The sequence below is a fragment of the Haliotis rubra genome, unplaced genomic scaffold (genome assembly GCF_003918875.1).
Source record: "Haliotis rubra isolate DU_JTF1 unplaced genomic scaffold, ASM391887v1 Scf471, whole genome shotgun sequence".
Classification (NCBI taxonomy): Eukaryota; Metazoa; Mollusca; class Gastropoda; order Lepetellida; family Haliotidae; genus Haliotis; species Haliotis rubra.
The window spans coordinates 765,664-787,887 of NW_025767159.1; the positions used below are offsets into that span (position 1 = coordinate 765,664).

Here is a 22,224-nt window from a genome sequence, read left to right on the forward strand (position 1 = left end):
GGGCAAAAGGGAGGTAACTCGTAGGTGAGTGTATTTTTACGTCCGCTTTGGCAACTTCAAGGGATTCAAGTGTTTCCAGTACCATTCGCAAGGGAAAGGGAGATAAGCAAAAGATCATGAGTCAGGATAAGAAAAAATATGTTGATTTTAGGATTAGTGTAATGAAGCCGATCCATGCACGATGGGTAGTGTTGAATTGTTGAGAAGATAATGATAATGTTCTAAAAAAGGATAGTGCTTAGAGACAATATGTTTTAAGTATGCTGCATTGTTTTTAAATATGTTATATTATGGTATAATATGGAATAAAGTTTAAAAAAACCACGAAAATTCGTTTCCATTTCTGCGTCTTAAAACTTTTGCGCAAGCGCAAAGTTCGTAAAAATATCCTGCTCGCAAAATTTTCTCGTTTTACAGTATCATATGGTTGCCTTCTTCCTCTGTGTACCACAGAGACATACAGAAAAGGAATGAAAATTTTAAGTCATAGCTATCCCTCATGGTTGAGAGTTACACAGTTATCTCCCTTGTCTGTGACGTCACAGCATTGTTGTTTGAAAACCGTTCATAAATTTTTCTAAGAAAACTGATATCATTACCAGGTAGGAAGGGTGGAACCTTGACCCCATAATCCAGAGGTAAGTTTACTAACAATTACTAACAATACATGTAATAGTTCCTACTTATGTTGTAGGGGCGGTGGGGTAGCCTAGTGGTTAAGGCGTTCGCTCGTCACGCTGAAGACCCGGGTTCGATTCCCCACATGGGTACAATGTGTTAAGCCCATTTCTGGTGTCCCCCGCCATGATATTGCTTGAATATTGCTAAAAGCGGCGTAAAACCAAACTCACTCACTCACTCACTCGTGTTGTAAACATTCCCTCTTGACTACGGTTGCCTGAATACACACTAAGAAGGAGGGACTATGCAGATGATGAATACAGCAATACCACTAAATATCCCATTATGATCTCTAAGAAATAACATTAGGATAACTATGATGATGACTTCACTTCCTGTTTCATGACGTCAGTTCCAGTCGTTTTAACGTTACTTCCGGGTGATGACATCACTTCAGGCTGTTTACCATCATTTGCGGTTGGTGACATCACTTCCAGTAAGTGATATCATGTCTTCTAATGGGTTATGTAAAACAGTGATAAGAACTGCAGCGGATATACTAGTTCCACTTAACTGGTGATAAAGAGTTAGTAGACAAGGTTCTTAAAAGGGCTTAACCCTCTAAATAACTGATAACCTCTGTTTCCACCCTCACACATCAGGATAGTCATCCAACATCAGTCCAGACATAACTCTCTCTCAGGTCCACTAGCGGTAGCGTGATTCTTACCAAGATACTCTGGCAATGTTCTGCAGGACATCTTAATATATCCATCCGTAAAGGCGATTGTCCAAGGTATGTAGTTCTGATACTCTGGGAGCCGTAGCGAATGCAAGTAATAAGGCCGTCTTGAAGGATAAAATTTAAAGGAAGAATCCTGCACGAGGAGCTCTCTGGTGAGACTGGAGTACCAGGCAAAAATCCCACTTAGGGAGATGCAGAAGCGTGGTGAATCATGACCTGGTCGACCAAGCTGGAGCCACTAGGTATACTACACAGTTGTGCTGAACTATCTTGACTAGGACTTCCGGTATCATCTTGAAGGGAGGAAAAGTGTACGCGATCATATTCTCCCATGATATGGACATGGCGTCCACTGCCCATGCCGAGGGTTCTGGAACCGGGCTCACGTACATCGGTAATAGTTTGTTCCGGCATGTTGCAAATAGGTCTATGGACGTCACCTCCCAAGTTTTCCCAATCAAATTGAACGCCTCCCTGTGTAGAGTCTGTTCCGTGGACTCAGTCCTGTCTGGAGAGCGAATCGGCGAGGATGTTGATATTGCCTGGGATACGACAAGCTCTGACCTAGCACTTCATGGTGTCCATGATGGTAAATAGGCGATGAGTAATCTTGAGCAGATGTCGTGACCTGGTTCCTCCTTGCTTTTGACGTAAGCTACTACAGTAGAATTGTCTGTGGCCAGTATGATACTCTTACCGTGAAGTAGCCAAGCCCAAAGGAACAGCGCTCTGATGATCGCTGACATCTCTAGAATGTTGATATGGAAGGAGCTTTCTGCTAGATTCCACAGTCCCTGTACCTGATAATGATCAATGTGGGTGCCCCAGCCTGATGTTGACGCGTCAGAGTAAATAGTCAGGTCCAGAGGAGGACGACGAAAAGAGTTCCCGGAAGCACGTTGCTGTCTGTTGTCCACCATAAGAGCTCTTGTCTGACCCTGATGGGAAAGGCTATTGGAGACTCCAGGTCGAGTGATCTGTTCTGGTTTAGCCAAATCTGAGATTCTCCTCTGTGTATTCTTCCTCTCATGGTGAAGTCCTGGATGCACATCAAGGAACCCACAGCAACATTTACGTGCGTACTGACGTTGTCGGAGCCCGAGGAGATGACAAATCCTGTCTCGAATCAACGTCCAACGCTCCGGAGGAGGATAAATACAGCAAGTTCTCGTGTACAAAATCACTCCATGAAATTTGATGCTGGATATTGGTTTCAATTCTGATTTGTCCGGATGAACGATCAATCCCAAAAGAATGTGGGTCAGGATGTTTCTTGACAAGATGTAGTCCAAATAGCTGTGGAACGCTATCCTCCTGCAGTGTAGAAAGGCTAGAATGGGATTCATAGTCATGGGCTACAGAGATTCCAAACACACTGTCCATTGAAGGTAGACTCTGAGTTCAATGGTTGTTAAAACATAAGCTCCTCAGTAGACTCTGGGAGATTCCTAATCGAGCTTAATTTCTGAGTCTGATCCAATCCAGTAAGGCAATGTACAAACTTGGTTGTGTGTAGCATCTGATTGGTACACCACATCCAAAAACGAATGAGCTAAGGTGGCCTCATGAGCGGACATCGCCATCAGTGTGTCCTCTTGATACCTGCATAGTCCTGGAAAACTGGAGGTAACTGGGCCCATACTCCATACTCCAGCCGCAAACCAGTTGATGTACGATAGAATGTCAATTGTGGTGCGTGGAGCAACATCTAACTCCCTTAGTCCCTGGTATGGCATGAAATATAAGTGCCCTTGGCTGCCCTGGAATCTAGCTGAGCAAAATCCCTATCTAGCTGAGGTGAACTGGCAGGAATGGTCCGATCATGGATTTGTGGCTAACCTTAGGGATGCTGGTTAACTCATTAAAGCCAAGAGCCGCATATGTGCAACAAATTAATCAGCTTCTCACAGCGAGTGCGTCAGGTAATTAGCAGTTCCTCACAGCGAGAGCCGATATGTGCATCAATAGAAAGCACCTCTTATTTAACGAGTGACGCACATGTGGGGTAGACGCTATACCCTCCGAGTCCGATAGATCAGGGATGGATTGTCCGTGTCCATATGATCCTGGGAGCTTGGAAACGTAGCGTAAGCTGACCGATCACAAGGGCTACCCGTGACAATGGTAGCCATTTGCTGGTCCGCCATGATGGGAACAGTAGGCTGGAGTGACCCCAAGCGTGTGGCCTATGCACAGTCCACCGGGTCGACTCCATAAAGCTTGTGTCTACACGGCTCACGTCCAACTGGGTAAATGATTCAACTTGTTCAATCTGCATAGATATTGGATATTTTACTTTTTTAGCCTCATTATGGAGCTCAATTTCATGAAATGATTGGTTCATGGAGGAATGGAGATAATTTTTAAACATCGACAACAAGGCTGTGATGACGGAAATGTGAAACTGATTGGAATTTGATCTAGGCTTAGTGTCCAATTCAACAGAAGTCGATGGTGAACTAGACGCAGACTTTTTAGGTTTGCTTGGCTCTGAGGAAGAGGAACTTTTCCTTTTTCTAGCCAATGACTGGGAAGCATCCATTTCTTGCCATTCTTTATTATTTAGCTCCTGACATAGCAAACAACGATTTTGGAGAGTACAGGTGGGGACCAGTAAAGCATGAAGCACAAAGCGAGTGGGGCTCCGATTCGGCCATATATGCAGAAATATTGCAGATATTTGTTTTGTGACATGATAATTTTCGTGGGAAACACTCAAAGTCTGACAAAGTTTATCTAAGCACAAATACGGCACAGAAATATGAAATCGATTGTCAAAACAATGACCAATGCGACACTACTGACCAGCTAACTTGAAAATCAAAGACTTGAAGAATAATTCTAAAAAATATTTACTTCTCTCTGGAAGCACGTCCTGTATGTGGCCCATACAGAAAACTTATATGAAAGGTTTTCAAACAACAATGCTGTAACACCACAGTCAAGGGAGATAACTGCTTAACTCTTTAGGTATACCACTATGGATAGCTTTGACTTAATCAAAAGTTTCATATCTTTTCTGGATGTCTCTGTTGTAAACAGAGGAAGAAGGCAACCATAATCCAGAGGGAATGTTTAATTGTTCAAAGTACAGAAACATTAATAGTGATGGTTTCAAATTTCCGTAAATCTATAACTATTTCATAAGTGCAATTTCCACACTTGTGGAACAATATTTCAGTTAAATCACAATATTCTTGCTGAATATGGGCGAAATCTCAAAGTGATATGGGTCATAGAAGTCAGCTGAAATCCATAATCCAAAGATCATGAATAGGATCATGAAAGTCTAAACCAAAGTAAGCAGGGATAATTTTGGAATTAATCCAATCAGCGCCCTGGGCCCATGCAGTTAAACATTAGTGGGTCCTGTGTCCCAGCTCCGCTGCACCAACAGGATACCAACAACAATAAATGTTGTGGGGTGAGGGTATGGGAGGGAGCATACTTCCATAGGTGGGCATTTTGTGGTACCTCCACGAGGAAAATGTTCACATTTGTTTTTGAAAGAAGGTGTAAAAAATATTTTTGCAAACTATTAAGTCTATTACAGCTTAACATGCTAAGAAGAACTTCTTTGAAAATCCCGGACAGACACCCCATAGTAAATACAGGTCCAAGCAGCTGCTAAATACTTACATCAAAGCATCTGACATAGGATATCTAATAGCAGCCAACCTAATTGAACTGCACATGTTTCAGAAATTACTGAATTCAATCAATGATAATGTTAACGACATACCACAGTTGCTTCTGATTCATAGCCATTTGTAATCCATGACTTGGTTCCATTGAGCACCCAGCTGTCCTTGTGCATAGTGGCTGTTGTTGAGGCTGCCCCTGCATCACTGCCATTACCTGCAACAACACAGTGACGGGTTACTGCAACAACACAGTGACGGGTTACTGCAGACACTACCTGCAACAACACAGTGACGGGTTACTGCAGACATCACCTGCAACAACACAGTGACGGGTTACTGCAGACACCACCTGCAACAACACAGTGATGGGTTACTGCAGACACTACCTGCAACAACAGAGTGATGGGTTACTGCAGACACTACCTGCAACAACAGAGTGACGGGTTACTGCAGACCCTTCCTGCAACAACACAGTGGTGGGTTACTGCAGACACTACCTGCAACAACACAGTGACGGGTTACTGCAGACACTACCTGCAACAACACAGTGGTGGGTTACTGCAGACACTACCTGCAACAACACAGTGATGGGTTACTGCAGACACTACCTGCAACAACACAGTGACGGGTTACTGCAGACACTACCTGCAACAACACAGTGACGGGTTACTGCAGACACTACCTGCAACAACACAGTGATGGGTTACTGCAGACACTACCTGCAACAACACAGTGGTGGGTTACTGCAGACACTACCTGCAACAACACAGTGGTGGGTTACTGCAGACACTACCTGCAACAACACAGTGGTGGGTTACTGCAGACACTACCTGCAACAACACAGTGGTGGGTTACTGCAGACACTACCTGCAACAACACAGTGACGGGTTACTGCAGACACTACCTGCAACAACACAGTGACGGGTTACTGCAGACACTACCTGCAACAACACAGTGATGGGTTACTGCAGACACTACCTGCAACAACACAGTGACGGGTTACTGCAGACACTACCTGCAACAACACAGTGGTGGGTTACTGCAGACACTACCTGCAACAACACAGTGATGGGTTACTGCAGGTGGAAGTGGGAGATGCAATTCCCCTAAGCTTACAATAGTCTTCAAACTTCTTGCACTTGTTGTCGTACAAGGAACGGGTCAAAGTACGATGCGCTGAAGTGATAGCTGTGGCTACTCGGCGAGAGTAGCCCTTAGCTATGAGAGACCTCTGAAGATGTGCCAAACGTGTAGATTGAGGGTCTGAGGTGACCCGTGGCGCAGTTCCGAGTGAGGGTGAAGAAGTAGGTTGTCCCGGTTGGGAAGCGGTACTGGGTTTGGCTCTGCCAGGCTTTTTAGGTTGACGAACCAACTTCTCGCTGGCCAGAAGGGTGCGACCAAAAGCAGTAGTGGCTGGTGGCCAATAGTTTCTGTATTACTTTTGGTAGCAGAGCTGGAGGGGGGAACGCGTAGGCATTGAGACCCTCCCATGATATTGCCAAGGAGTCTGGGATTGGTGATACGAACTTTGGAAGTTGGTTGTTAAACCTTGTGGCAAACAGATCTATTTGAGGCCGTGATAACGGGTAGATCATCGACTGAAAGATCTGGGGCAGTAACTTCCACTCTGTCGGGGACGGTCGGTTGGATCGGGACAAGGCATCGGCGATCACATTTTTTACCCCGCGAATGTGTCTGGCTCTGGATACGATGTTGAGTGAGTTGATGAAATGGAAGAACCTGATTGCCCATTGTAGCAGATTGGCAGATTTGACTTATATACCAAACCACTGTCGAATTGTCTGATTGGATCAACAGACTGGTTGATTGAAGCTCTGTTGCCCAATGTGAGATGACTTGAATTACCGCCTTGAATTCCAGCTCATTTATATGAAGTACCCGTTCGTCGGATGACCACACCCCGGCCACTTGGTGGTCGAGGAAGTGAGCTCCCCAACCCATGTTGGATGCATCGACGAATAGGTGATGAGTCGGTGCAAAGGGCATCGTAGAGACACCGGCGCAAACATCCCTTTCGTCGAGCCTCCATTGAAGGACTGGACGAAACAGTTCTGGAAGGCAAATTAGTTCCTTGGGGTTGTCGGCCTGAAGGTACAGGCGTAGAAATCGCTGTATCGGCCGAGGTTGGAGCTGGCCTCTGTACGTTAACTCTTGAGCTGATGTCAGAAGGCCCACTAGCTCCTGCCACTGTCGTAAGGTTCTTGCCAGAGACAGTCCTGGAGGAATGCATTGCTGAATCTTTATCCACCTGTCGTGAGGTTCGAACGTCATCCCCTGACGAGTGTCGAACAGTGCTCTGATGAATTGGAGTTTCTGAGTCGGTATTAGTTCCGATTTCGCGATGTTCAACATCCACCCTAACTGTCTGAGCAGCATGGTGGTGAACACGAAGCGAAGGTACTTCCGATGTTCTGGATGTATCGGAATGTGAAGATAAGCATCCTGAAGATCTAGGTTGATGAGGAAGTCTCCCTTCTTCAGGATGGTGCGTAAAAGGTTGATCGACACCATCCTGAAGTGAGGCGGTGGAAGCAGGAATCGTGCATTGAACAACTTCATATTGAAGATGAGCCGGAGTTTGTTGGAATTTTCCTTTGGAACCAAGAAGATGGGGGGAGTAGAATCCTGGAGTGACAGGCGATGGACCTAGGAGCTCAATCGCGAGTTTGTCTAATAGCGTACTTATTGTGGATTGCAGAGTCTGAAGTTGGTCCACAGGATATGACGCGATGAGCCGGATGCGACGTCAGAGGTGGACTGCCAATAACGGGTAGCTGATAGCCGTTAAGTAGCAGGTTGGTGACGTACAGATCTTTGAGGATGGTCCAATTCGGGGCGAAGATGTGCAATCTCCCGCCTACTGGAGTGTTGTAAATCGGAACCACTCGGGTTGGGAGGCTAGAGTTGGTCCTTTGGGAGAGAGGAGAGGGAGAGGGAGAGGGAGAGGGAGAGAGAGAGAGGGAGAGGAGAGAGAGAGAGAGAGAGAGAGAGAGAGAGAGAGAGAGAGATGCAATCATTCAGCCGCCTACTTAGAATACCAGTGACAAGGCCTAACATGTTCCAGTATTACAGAATTTGATATTTATTTTGGCATACATTGAGGGGCTTATGACAAGAAGTAAGTTTTACAAATGGATGACAAGACATGGTTTCATGCTGTTGGTGAAATATACAAGGCAATGCTTCTCCATCTTACACCATTACTGTGGTGAAATGTGTGTAGATATGGGATTGATTCTAAAAGCAATCTGACCCTGTTACCTTCAGTAACATGACACCTTTGCTTCTCTGATGAGGTGAGCCTGTGCAACCTATATTATGTATTCCCCAAATACAAAATGTTTGTGTGAGGGAAATGCTAAAAATGCTGTGCTAAATTCAATTTTACTGCGTATATTGTCAGAGTGCCGTACACAGCTGATGAATTTTTCTTTCTGTAAAATCAAAGAGCTGTTTTCTTTGTTTTCATGACCAGCTTATCTAGAAGGCAAAATGGATTCAACAGTACTGAAAGCAATGCAGAATGTGCAGCATAAATACAAAGAGAAGCTAGATGAGGCTAAGAAGTTGGAGCCGCCTGCTCCTCCTACACCCTACATTCCTGGTCTGACTGCACGACCACACCAGATCCTGTGGTCACAGCTTCACACTCACAAGGTATAGCACACACATTGACAGTTTCCCTGGTGTTAACCCAGATTTGCTGTATTATGGCTTTTTCCTTACATCTTCTGCATAATTTTAGGGCAAAGATCATTTTAGAAATGTGGGCCCTGTATTTATCCCATCCAATGCTCTGAGTGTCATGTGTTTGTTGTATAAAGTTTACTTCGCTGAAGGGATCTAGGTGTCCCCGATCACAGTGCAGTATACAACCTCTCCAGTGGTAGAATGATTTCTACTAAATGAATCTGGCAAAGTTGCATCTACATTTTCCCTGCTTGGCCACTGAGCCAATCATGAGATCTGACATAAAAGGAAGTCAAGGTGCTTGGTGCAGATTCTGCTGAAATTCTAAATATGTATGTTAAATCGCCTAGTAACACTCTTAATTTCAGTGCTACATTAAAGGTCACATGCAACTCAAAACACAACTTTGCAGATTCTGATATCTTCGGTATGGACCTACAGTAACAAATGATCAAAATGCAAATTCAACTTATAAAGTTGAAAAAATAACGAAATCCCTAAATTGAGAGTTCAAACAATTCACTAAATTCACCCCAGCTGTGGTGAAAAGTGGTTTCAACAGCTGTGTGCACTGCACTTTACTGTGCTCATAGAGCATGCACAGTCAATAGGTTCGCATAGTTTGAAGGCGGGATGTCCGGATTATAAGGTCTTGAGCAGGAGTAGTCTAATCTTGGTTGTGTACACAAACAACAAATAGTAAATAATCTACTGCTATATAAAAAGAACCTTGTTAAGGATCTTGATCTACTCAGCTATGTGTCAACTAGTGAACCGCTCGACATTTCAAGATGGAAAACCTTCGGCATGGGAGTAACTCGGAGTGGGCTTTGATGTCAGCTATTTTCTAATGTTCTGTTGATATTTCACAGTCGCAGAGAGAGAGAGAGAGAGAGAGAGAGAGAGAGAGAGAGAGAGAGAGAGAGAGAGAGAGAGAGAGAGAGAGAGAGAGAGAGAGAGAGAGAGAGAGAGAGAGAGAGAGAGAGAGAGAGAGAGAGAGAGAGAGAGAGAGAGAGAGAGAGAGAGAGAGAGAGAGAGAGAGAGAGAGAGAGGAGGGGAAAGAGGATGATGGAGAAACCACCACGCCAGATCTGTTTCTCTGCCATGGCCTTGAGTGGATCCGCCACCTAAAAAGATTTGCGACATCCGATTGAAGGTGAACTGTGCAGTTTGACGCTGTTTTAATGAGTCCTGAGCTGTGACTTCTGTATCTTTAACAGTTCAATCGAGACTTGAAAGTGGTTTTCTTTATCAACTTTATTAGATACTTCTTGAATGCTACCATTGAAGAGGGAGTCAGGAAACCAAGGCTGGCGAAACAGTTCTGTTCTAAATCGCTCCTCCCATGAAGAGATGTTAAGGGGTCCACGTCGGCAAACAGCAAGAGTGTAGCCCAAAAAATGAGACAACTGATCCAGGATAATTTGGAACTGGTCCAGAGCTAAAGTCATGCATCCTCAGATGTAAGCGTCTTGATCAGAGTAAGTATGCTCCAGAGCAGTGTCAAAAGCGTCGTCTGCTGCAATCTTACAACTAATAGATGGCAACGTCTTTCTCACGGCTAACTTTCGGTCCTCAATAAGGTAGGGCGAAGCAGCTTCGTGCCACACAGGGTTCCAATATCCTCATCAACTGTTGGAGCCGTAGAGATTTTTGTTAGGCCGTGGACATGAGAGGTAGAAGGATTATATCTGGGAGCAGAGAATCCATCCTTAATTCGTTTCAGGCTCTTGAAACCATCATTTAGTGTACTGGATAATTTCAGAATACAAGGTTGAGGTGGTAGGGTAATGGTAGCCCAATCCCGGTTCCTGGGAGTATAAGTTCTGCTGAAGTACTCCTGGGAAGTTGGAGCTTCTCAACAATCCAAAGGAGTACCTGAGGTGTCTCAACTGCTGCAAAGCTACCCTAAGGGGTAGATAACTCAGAGTGAGCGGAAGATGCAGGCATAGCTATTTGGACTGGATCAATCTCAGGAGGTGGACCAGATGAAGAGCCAGGAGCTACCGAAGCCGGATGGGCTGGAGTAGACGGCTGTATTTAGTTTCAGGCTGAGGTTATGGCCCTGATCATCATATTTAGATCCGGAGTCGCTGTAGGAGTGGAATTGTTATCAGGTTCCCATGACTCAGCGATGATCCTAGAGTGAGTCGAGGGATTCTCAGAGCATGTAGACGGAACATCGTAAGAGACTGTAGGCCTATTAGTGGTATTAGAGCAATGATCACCTGAACGTCGGTCAGAGGAACTGTATTGAGATCTTGATGTGGTAAATACCGAGGTAGGTTGGTAAGCCGGTGATCTGGATTCCCTAGTATGGCTAGGTGATCCGGTATGATATGAAGAACTAGTCCGGGTCACTGTAGTTCTAGTTGGTGATCTGGTTCTGATTGGAGCTCTGGTTCGACCATCTGAATAGGATCGACCATGAGATGTGGATTGATATCACGATTGGTCAGTGGCACTGTAAGGTGATCTAGATCGTATAGGTGACCTGGGTTGGTAAGATGATCTGGATCTATAAGGTGATCTGGATCGAACAGTTGATCTGGTTTGCAGTTGCAATCTGGCTTGATTTGGTGATCTGGATTGGTTAGGTGATCTACTTTGATGTTGTGATCTGGATCGGTTCGGTGATCTGGATCGGTCCGGTGATCTGATTCGAAGTTGTGATCTGGATCGAGTAAGTGATCTGGATCAGCCCGATAATCTACTTCGATGTTGTGATCTGGATCGGTTCGGTGATCTGGATCGGCTAGGTGATCTGGATCTGTCCGGTGATCTGATTCGAAGTTGTGATCTGGACCCGTTTTGTGATCTGGATTGATCAGGTGATGTGGATCGTAGTTGTGCTCTGGATCGTGACTGTGATCTGGATCGATCCGGTGATCTGGATCGGCACGGTGATCTAGATCGGGCTTGTGAAAGTGATCTGGATCGTGAAGGTGATCTAGATCGTTGTGGTGATCTAGAATGATGTGGCGATCTGGATCGGCGATTAGGTGACGAAACCTGAAGTGCTGATTCATGATGAACGTCCCCCGGCGACGCTGTTGTAGCCAGCTCCGTCTGGTTCAATGAACTGTGGGGAGACAGTTGGCTGGTTGAACGCGGTTGGCCAGGCTCCAAACAAACTGAGACAGTCGAGGGGATAAGTACCGATGATCTGGATGATGATAGCGTCAATCTAAGGTCCCCTCGTAGTGTAGATGGGACAGGCAACGAAGAATTGTCGATCACAACCACCCGCGAGTGATCTGATGCTATGCGTACGTAATAGGTGCCGAACGTCCTCAGATAAGTAAGAATCTGATGAAGCGCCCATAAAATCCTCTTGAACCACAGACGTCGCTCTCTTGCGTGAAAGTACGATTTTCTGTCGCTGTAACTTGATAAGCTTGGCAGTGTGATCAAATTCTGTTGAATTCCTGTCCCTATCAGCGATTCTCCGGGAGCAAACACGAAGGTAGGCCTTAAAATCCTCATCTTTTAGTGAATTACACTTGCCACATCGTTTGTTCCAGTTACATGTCCAATACAGTCACTGCAAGACGAGTGAGGGTCGAGGGACGAATAATTAGTCTTGCATTGAGCACAAACTTTCCTTTTCCTTGACTGATTATCAGTTTTCCCCATGATGTTAGGGTGATATCCCTAATATACAGCACGTCCACACAGTCGTGCGACAAGAAAGAGAATGATCATACAAGGTAGTCACGTGGGCAATTAGTGGAGCATGCTGCAAGCTTTATTAGGGACTAGGAAGCTAATTAAGGAGAGCAGCATGGAGTGCACGGGCAAATGGACAAGGAGGCCTATGGAAAAAAGTTTACAGTCGTTCCACTAAAAGTCGAAGCAAGAGAGAGAGGTGCAAGTCGTGAGATAGGATAAGTTTAAAAATTTTGACAGTTTTGTTCATTCAAAAAAGACAGGGCTCGATTTAAGAGATGTTAACCTACTTGCACCAGGTGCACCCTAAGATAAAAACCTAGTTGCACCAGCCAAATTCCAGTTGCACTGCTTTTATTGCAACATGTAATGAAATAAATATGCTATTGAATCATTTAGATGTTTTATTCCGAAGTTTACCCACTTGTCGTTACTCAGATTCATCACTGCTCCATGCCTGCTCTGTCTGTGTTCTCTTTCCAGCTGCAGCAATCCTCCTGTTCTTCATCGTGAGCCATAGTGCAATGGCAGCATCTGGGTTGAAATCATGTGTGGCTGGACCATTCACTGATACAGAAAGCAGATCTGTCAGAGTGTCACTCCTCAATGAACCTCGCCAGTCAGATTTCACTCTCTTCATGAGGGAAAACCCTCTTTCACATATTGCCGAGTTCACTGGCAGTGAAAGGATTATTCGAACCAGGGCTAAGATGTCCTTGTTTTCACCTTTCAGATCATTAGTTGTCAAAACCCTTTCCCATACCTGTACAAAGTGAAGATTTTCTTCAAAACTGAGCATCCTCACAATCTGTTTCTTCACAGTAAGCCATTCCACTGCTGCTGCTTCGGGAACATACCCTTTAGCAGTCAAGGGCCTGTCAAAGTGCTGAGCCAACAGCTGGATCTCTGTGTCACCATAAGAGTTGAGTGCAGCTGGATCCTTGGGCCAGTTGTTGGGGTTGAGCACGTAGGATGCTCCACACACATCATCTGTCACATCATATCTTGATGCCAAATTTGACTTCATTTTCTGTATGATCATTTCTGCCGATTCAATCGCATCTTCTTTTTCAGATTTTTTCACAGGTTGCTTTCCTCTTTTCTTTGGTAGTCCCCTTTCAGGTACACTAAGTGTCATCCCATGAAACCTGTACTCTGGGTTGTCACCTTCAGCCACTTCAATTCCTTTCATCATGACTTCAGTAAGTCTCTCTCTGTCTGTCAGCTTTTCAATATGTCCAACTGCCTTTTCTACATTCTCATGTACAGAGTGCAAGCCAGATTTGTCACATTGAAAAGATTTGCTCAGTTTTGACATCACTCCCAGAAAACTGGTGAGAAAATTAAGAATCATGACAAACTTCAGAGACTGGAGCAAGCGAAGTATGCATCTTGATTTTTCTTGATTGTCTTTATTGCCAGTTCTTGCTTCATTCTGAAGATGAACAGCCAGTGCTTCATACGACTGAGAGACAGCCTTCACAGCTTGCACTTCGTGATGAGGGAGCCATCTCACACCAAGTATTCTAACTGGCCTGAGAAGGTTTACATTCAGTGCCTCAGCAGCTGCTTTTAGTCCTTGCCACCTCAGTGGCGAATACTTGTAGAACTTGTACAAGTTCACAAGAGTTTCGTCAAAGTCTTCCAAATAGGATATTTGCTTTGTGACATCTTTAACTGCAAGTTCCAGTCGGTGGGCACAGCAGTGGATTGCAATCACATGAGGGGCTAATGTTTGTATTCTCTTTGCCACACCTGACTTACACCCCATCATCACAGCTGCCCCATCAAAACACAAACCAACTAGACCACTTTTCCATTCATCCTCTGATAAATCAAGTTTCTCATCTAACATTTTCAAGATTGCCTCCTTGATGTGAAGAGCATCACCTCTTTCCACATTTGATGCACACACAAACACAGTTTTGGGTTGTCCAAATTTAATGTATCTCACATACATGATTTCTTGTTTCAAAACACTGCAGTCTGGTGACCCATCACATAATACTGAAAAATATTCAGCTGTCCGAAGTTCTCCTACAATTTCCTGACGAAAAGATTCACTGATTAGGCCAATAAATTCTCTTGCTTTCTTGTCATTTGCATATGTCTGGCCTGATTTAATTCCAAGTATTTCTAAAAGTTCAAGCATTTTGGAGAAATCTGTAAATGGTTTTTCATTTTTAGCTATCCAGTATGCTACTATGAATAAAATCTTCATGGTGTCAACTTGATTTTCCTGCATTTTAAGAACTGTCTTTTCCTTATTTTTGCACAGTTGTGCTAGTTCATGGGCCTCAGATCGGATGTGAACATCACTAGTTTGGTGGATTTCTATCACACTTAGTCTTATAGACTTGCACCCACTCCTAAAAGAATTACTTCTTCCACTTTTATCATACTTTTGACATGTGGCACATGTCTCTAATTTACGTTTCAATCCATCATCTGTAGATTGAACACCCGACCCCGAACTGCCACAGGCATCGGCAATGTTAATGGAATCACTCATGTTAGTATCGGCACGTTTCTCAGTTTCCAAGTTTTGTTTACCACTTTTGTCAGCATCTTCACTTGATTTCTTCAGGAAAAATGCTTTAATGCTTGTCTGTTTACTTTTGCTATCCGTCATGGTTATATTCATTCACGGTTTGGATAAATAAAGTTGACAGGAGGCTTAGTGTTTCACACAGCCATGTGCGATAAATCTGTCAACTATCACTTAAAATGATGACGAGTGTGTTAATACGTCAGAGGTATCAGTGCACATAAACATATTTCGTGTGAAGTACCCTTGAAACCATAGCAACGCCGCCACACAGCTGATCCCTGTTTACAAGAGCTGTCACAGCCGAGCGGTGTCTATAAATAGCAATGTTTCGGTGCCATAGCTATTCAAAGTTTAGATGAAAAATGAGCTGACATAATTTTGCTCACAATGTTAGATTTATTGTTGATTTATTTCTCTAAAACTGACCTGCACCTGGTGCAAGTTAGACTAATAACTAGGTTGCATTTTGTAATACTGGGATGCACCAGTGCAAGTTGCAAAGAACTAAATCGAGCCCTGTAAAGATTACTGCTATTTTTTTCCATGTTATTAAACAATGTAAGGTTTGGCTTTTGTTGTCAGTCTTCTGCATTATGATCATATCTCACATACCGAAACTGACCGAACCGTAAGCCTTGTACTGCACTACGTACCATACTGTTTCACCCCTCATCATATTGCCAGTAAGTATGAACCAGCACGTTGCAGCCTCTCCCTTACCTCACACATAATTATTGACTATTCCATGTGTAAGGATCTGTTGATATTCAATGCTATCAAGAAGCTACACAAAGACTTTTTCAGTATACTCTACCTGGTTCACTGAGCGCAAAGCAGCCAACTTTCTTTCCTGACAAGAATGGAGACATGAACTGGTCCTTTTGGGCTTTGGTGGCATACTTCTCAATTGGACCTAAATAAAGTGACTGAAGAAATCAAAAACCATTAGTTGGATACACAAATAAAGACTTAAGGCAGAGGAATAGTAAATGTAGGTTGTGATAAGCTTGCCAGGTACACTTGTGTGAAGCCTGCAGGACAGCATGGGTAGCTAGTACATGAATCAACATAAGTAGAGGCTGGATATTAATGTCAGCATTTGACAATCAAGTCAAACAACCCAAATAACATAAGTACAATGTAAGTTGTTGCATTTGAAACTTTATTATCTCAAAATCATTTATATCAAATGACCCATATATCTGAACTCAATTCATTGGTCCCAATTTGTCAAAATGTAGATGTATTCAGCTATGTAAGAGTGACCCAGTCAGGCAGCCTCATCAGCAGAATCAGAACCTTCTGCCTACTACTCAGTAGCCCACATCAATTAACTTCACTTCAAACAATTCACGTTTTCACCATCATACAGCCAGAAGTAATCCTAAACACTCTTCAAGCTGTATATATCTCAGTGGAAATAAGGACACTCACATTGTTGACACTCATGATGACCCCCGCAGTAGCACAGCCCCGACTGATCTCCTCCATGGCAATAGCATAGGCCAGATAGTCCAGACCTGTACCGCCATCCGTCTCCGGCACCGACACACACATCAGACCCAGCTCGCCCATCGTCTCCACCTGCACAGGTAAGCCGTCTCTGTACATATATCACCAACAGTTCGCTAAGCCAAGGTGTAATGCCTGATCAACTGAAGACAGCAATTATCACTCCTCATAAAGAAGAAAAATCTCGATCATGAATTGTTAAAAAACTACAGACCAATATCCAATTTGACATTCATTTCTAAGCTGATTGAGTGCATTGTTCCTTCTCAATTCAGAGACCATATGAGCAGAAACAGCTTCTATGAAGAGTGCCAATCTGCCTACCCATCCTTCCACAGCACAGAAACTGCGTTGCTGAAGGTTCAGAACGACATCCTAAGAGGCACAGACACTGATGGAGCGGTCATTCTTGTATTGCTGGATCTCTCAGCTGCTTTTGACGCTGTTGACCATTCTGTGCTACTCTCTACCCTTGAAAACAGGTTCAATGTCAAAGATCTTCCATTAAGGTGGTTTGTCTCCTACTTAACAGACCGGGCAGGCAGTTGTCATCCAGGGTGAAAGGTCAGAGGCAACCTACTTGAAGTTTGGAGTGCCTCAGTGCTCCGTCCTAGGCCCCCTACTTTTCACATGCTACACATCTCCCCTCGGTGATATTGTAAGATCCTACAACTTAAGTATGCACCTCTATGCTGATGACACGCAAGTCTACTTATCCTTCAAGCCATCTGACGCATCTTCAACCAAGTTCTCCTTTTCAAGAGTAGAAGAATGTGTTGATTGTATCAAGAGTTGGATGTCATCGAACTATCTTAAATTAAATGATGATAAAACTGAGCTCATTGTGTTCCACCCTCTTCAACTTCAGAAAAAGCTTCTGCTTTCAGTTTTGCATTGGTGAATCTGCAATAACAATGCGCCCACATGTTCGCAATCTTGTTGTAATCTTTGACTCTGCCCTCAGCATGGAGCCCCATGTTCACAATGTCTGTCGCCAATGTTATTTCCATCTGCGCAACATTGGTATGATCCGTCGATACCTGGATGTGAAATCTGCACAAGCTCTAGTTCAAGCATATGTAACATCCCGCTTGGACTATTGTAACTCTTTGCTGTCTGGTGTGCCAAAACAAGTCCTCTACAGGCTACAGAAGGCACAAAATTCAGCCGCACGATTGATCTGTCAAATTAAAAGGACTGAACACATCTCTCCTGCCCTCAAAACTCTACATTGGCTTCCAATTCCGTTCAGAATCGACTACAAAATCCTGCTCCTTGTCTTCAAGTGTTTAAACGGTCTAGCTCCAAAATACCTCTCAGATCTCCTGACACCATATCACCCAACTACATCACTCCGCTCAAGAGACCAGTCCCTCCTTGAAATACCACAAACTAGAACTAAGTCATATGGGGACAGGTTTCTCTCTAGAGCAGGACCCTTCCTCTGGAACAATTTACCATCCATCCTTCGTTCCGAAATAGAACTGTCAAATTCTAAAAATGGACTCAAGACGCACCTATTCACCTCTGCACATGGATAAAGTGGATTCAGATAGCACTTTTGAGCAATTACATTAATAAAAAGCGCTACACAGGTAAGCTGTCAGTGTACATACTCCTGTAAGTGGGGCTCCGTCTATGTATGTATGGCTCCGTCTACACAGGTAAGCTGTCACTGTGTCATTGTACATACTCCTGTAAGTGTGGCTCTGTCGCTCCATCTACACAGGTAAGCTGTCAGTGTACATACTACTGTAGGTGTGGCTCCGTCTACACAGGTAAGCTGTCAGTGTACATACTACTGTAAGTGTGGCTCAGTCTACACAGGTAAGCTGTCAGTGTACATACTCCTGTAAGTGTGGCTCAGTCTTAACAGGTAAGCTGTCAGTGTACACAGGTACACAGCTGTCAGTGTATCTACTACTGTAAGTGTGGTACATACTCAGTCTACACAGGTAAGCTGTCAGTGTACATACTACTGTAGGTGTGGCTCAGTCTACACAGGTAAGCTGTGTGCTCAGTCCGTCTTAACAGGTAAGCTGTCAGTGTACATACTCCTGTAAGTGTTGCTCCGTCTACACAGGTAAGCTGTCAGTGTACATACTCCTGTAAGTGTGGCTCCGTCTACACAGGTAAGCTGTCAGTGTACATACTACTGTAGGTGTGGCTCCGTCTACACAGGTAAGCTGTCAGTGTACATACTACTGTAGGTGTGGCTCCGTCTACACAGGTAAGCTGTCAGTGTACATACTCCTGTAAGTGTGGCTCCGTCTACACATGTAAGCTTCTGTACCATTATTTCTTTTTTAAACATTGCTTCCAATACAAAAACACATATTAAAACTTACCTGTTTTTTTGGGTAGGTGTGTTCTTTGTCAATTTTTCCTGCAATAGGTGCCAGTTCATTTTCTGCAAAGTCTCGACAGGTCTTACGTAGCAGTGCATGAGTTTCTGGAAGATCTACCAAGCTGCTGAGACACCGCAAGTGTGAACCACACAACCCTGAAAGATGGAGTGTACAGACGTGACTTCCACAAAGTCACACATACATTTTGGCACATCCATATAATTAATGAAGCCTGGGCCCTGAACCTTTTTTATCATGAATGTCATCATACATAAGTTCCTAAATACAAACACACTGACCTGGGCTGGCAGGACTCCTACCATATTTCCTATGCGTTTCATTTCTCCTTGTGTGTACCATCATCCTATGATTACACATAAAACTTCACTTCGAAGAAAGTTAGTAAGTGTACTGTCTCAAAGTGTTTTGTAATTTGCCTATATGTCTCCACTTTTCTCATCAACATCTTTGATTAATGAGGTTCATACTAGGGCTTGCTAAAACGATTAATAATCGGAAATATTGTCGATAGGAAAAATTATTGATGATTATTGATATGAAAATTGTGTTATCGATAATATCATACATAAACTTCTGTGATAGAATAATGATTTAATTTACTCACACAATACACAGAGTTAGGACTAAATTATATTCAGGATGCTGTTTTGTTAGTAATCCCTGCACAAACATGTCTCCACTTACGAGATGATGTGAAATATATTCATTTGTTTCAGACTTTTTTGCTCAAAGTTACTTCTGTGATATTTATCACCAATCAATCTACGGTTAGTTAATCATTTTCTATGATCTATATCCATAGCCAGCCCGAGTTCATACAGTGGGACACAGTCTTATAGTCCGTCAACTTAAATTTTGGCACCGTTTTTCACAATTTACATAAAACTCCTGAATATTTTAAAACACTACTCTGTTCATATGGTAATTGTATACAGTGACCTAACAAGATGTCGATTTTAGTAATTTTCAAACGATTGTTAAAGATTTTGCCTTTAAACCTGTCATATAATAATTGTAAAACTGTGGCGAGTTTTACGAGGGGTTAACGCACGTGATGGAAAAGCAAACAACATTGTAAAATGTGTGATATGTACATGCACGGGTATTTACATTAGCACGCTTAAGTGATGTCAAAGATCGTTAACACATAGGCTGTGGTGAAAACGACGCTGTTCAAAGATGACCGGCAAATCATCAAAGAGGTTTTTTTCAAGCACGAGGCAAAGCAAAAATAAACCTCTTTTTTTCAATTGAGTGTTTCACCAAAAGACATTTAATGCAACCAAGATCTGCAAAAGAACATTGCAAAGAGTTATCTCCCATGTCACTATTTCAGAGGTGAGGTGAGGTTTTACGGCGTACCTGAGAATATTTCGCTCATATGACGACGTGCATGCATGTGTATGTGTATGTGCGGCTGCTTGTACTAGCCCAGACTTAAGCTGGTTTTATAGTGCTAGCCCACTGAGATACCATGCCGCAGTGAAGCATGAATACCCCACTCAGACACATTATACGGACTCCGAGCCGACCAGTCCTTGTTGTACACATTAATGCCGAGCGCCAGACAGAGACCAACAAGTACCATATTTTAATGTCTTTTGGTATGACTACCCGCGATCTTCTGCTCTCCGGGCGGACGCTCTAACCACTACACCATGGAGGCGGTACTATTTCAGAGCCTGATGATGACATTAATGACATGGCAGTTAAATCGGGGGCTGTCTCAAATCATGCAAAGAAAAGAAAGCTTGATGAATTCGATGAAATGGGTTGCGAGGGACGTCATGCGTCGTTTACATCGATCCAATGAGTCCATATCGTCAAGCAAACTGAAGAAAATATTGTTCAAAAAGAAGACCATGACATCAATGTATCAAAGCATACCATACGCAAGCTGTTGCTCAAATTTGGATATAGATACAAGAGAGTGAGCAACCAGTCTTTAAAGACTTCAATAAATCTACTTGTTTAAAATGGATTTGTAATGATTATACAGTCCCTTTAGATTTGCTGGCAGGCGTAACAATGTAAACAAAATGTACATGTGTCACACCATGTTGTTTGCTGTTCCATCGTATCATTTTACTCCCTTGCATAACTACTTCTATTTTTCATATTTTTATAAGATGGTTTCTTAAGAAGAAGCTTTACTAATTGACATAAAATGATGAAATTTAAACCTTAGATAGGTCATAAGATATAAAGGCCCTATGCACAAAAACATTTTGAAGGCATTTTTGGTTTAAAGGTAAATTGTGAAAAACAGGGTGCCAAAAGTTAGGTTGACAGACTATAAGTGTATGGCATGTGTCTGTTCTTGCAAGGGTTGGTTGATAAGTTCTGAGGTTAACAGTGAAATCTCTTGTGAGTAAGTGATTGAGTTTATTTTAACGCCACTTTTAGCAATATTCCAGCAATATCACAGCAGGGGACACCAGGCTTCACACATTGTACTCATTTTGGGAATCGAACGGGTCTTCAGCGTGACAAATGAATGCATTAACTACTAGGCTACCGAAAACTCTTGTGGGCATTACTTGATGCTCATGAGGTATATCACCAAAAAGTTAGTCAAATGAGCAAATAATTTTGCCATGACCATCCTAAATAAAATGAGAGATCTTTGAACTTTTAGGAAATTGACAAATTTGAGGAACATGCAGTGATCAAGTACAAGAAAAGATGCTTATCACCAATAGCCATCCATGCATTTTCATACAGCCTGAAAAGTGAACAATGTGTTGTGGTCAAGCACCACTGCATCTACCAAGAGTTGTAAAATTACACAGAAATGTAGAATACTAAATTTCCTAACCGATTGTGAAAATTCAAGTACAAAATATGTCACGGTTTGAAAAATAGACACTGCTAAGTGTTGTCTGAAATTTTGCTATGCATTAGAAAATAGCAAGTTTCTCAACTTTTTACAGTACGCAGATAAATGCACTGTGCAATGATTTGTTTCCTTTGGCATCTTTGCAAATATTGTGAGCGAACAAAATACTGCCTGATAATTGAACAACTTAAGTAAATATACACTCGCGTAACCTTGATTTGTGGATATAAGGGAAATGCTGAGAAATTCATATTTTAAATGCATGATTTCATGCACTGATTATTTCATTCATTGCTTCAGCAAATTTAAAATGCCTAATATTCCACTTGTGAATGAAACGTTTGTTTACGGAAGCCATTTGCAATCATCACCCATTCGTGTGCCCACAAAATGTGACGTCACCTTGTTTCGTGGATTGCGTAGTCGGTAACTTTATACCACTATGTACGACATCCCACTGCAGTAAGTATTGACACCAAGGAAAGCATACAACGAGAAGTGAGAATGAAAGAGCTAACAGTATCTTTTTTACTTGACATTTTGCAAAAATAAAATTTGGTAAT

General features: G+C 43.1%; 1 protein-coding gene across 2 annotated transcripts in view; it reads right to left on the reverse strand.

Annotated features, from left to right (window-relative positions):
* The window catches only part of LOC124290705 (short-chain specific acyl-CoA dehydrogenase, mitochondrial-like), a 48,199-nt gene that overhangs the window by 24,753 nt on the left and 1,222 nt on the right, over positions 1 to 22,224 (reverse strand). For both annotated transcript variants that reach the window (XM_046727510.1, XM_046727509.1), the window contains exons 2-5: positions 18,802 to 18,956; positions 16,376 to 16,525; positions 15,756 to 15,867; positions 5,109 to 5,224 (exon numbers count right to left, since the gene is read on the reverse strand). In XM_046727510.1, coding sequence (XP_046583466.1) covers positions 5,109 to 5,224; positions 15,756 to 15,867; positions 16,376 to 16,525; positions 18,802 to 18,956 — 533 coding nt within the window. The remainder of the gene's footprint in view (positions 1 to 5,108; positions 5,225 to 15,755; positions 15,868 to 16,375; positions 16,526 to 18,801; positions 18,957 to 22,224) is intronic.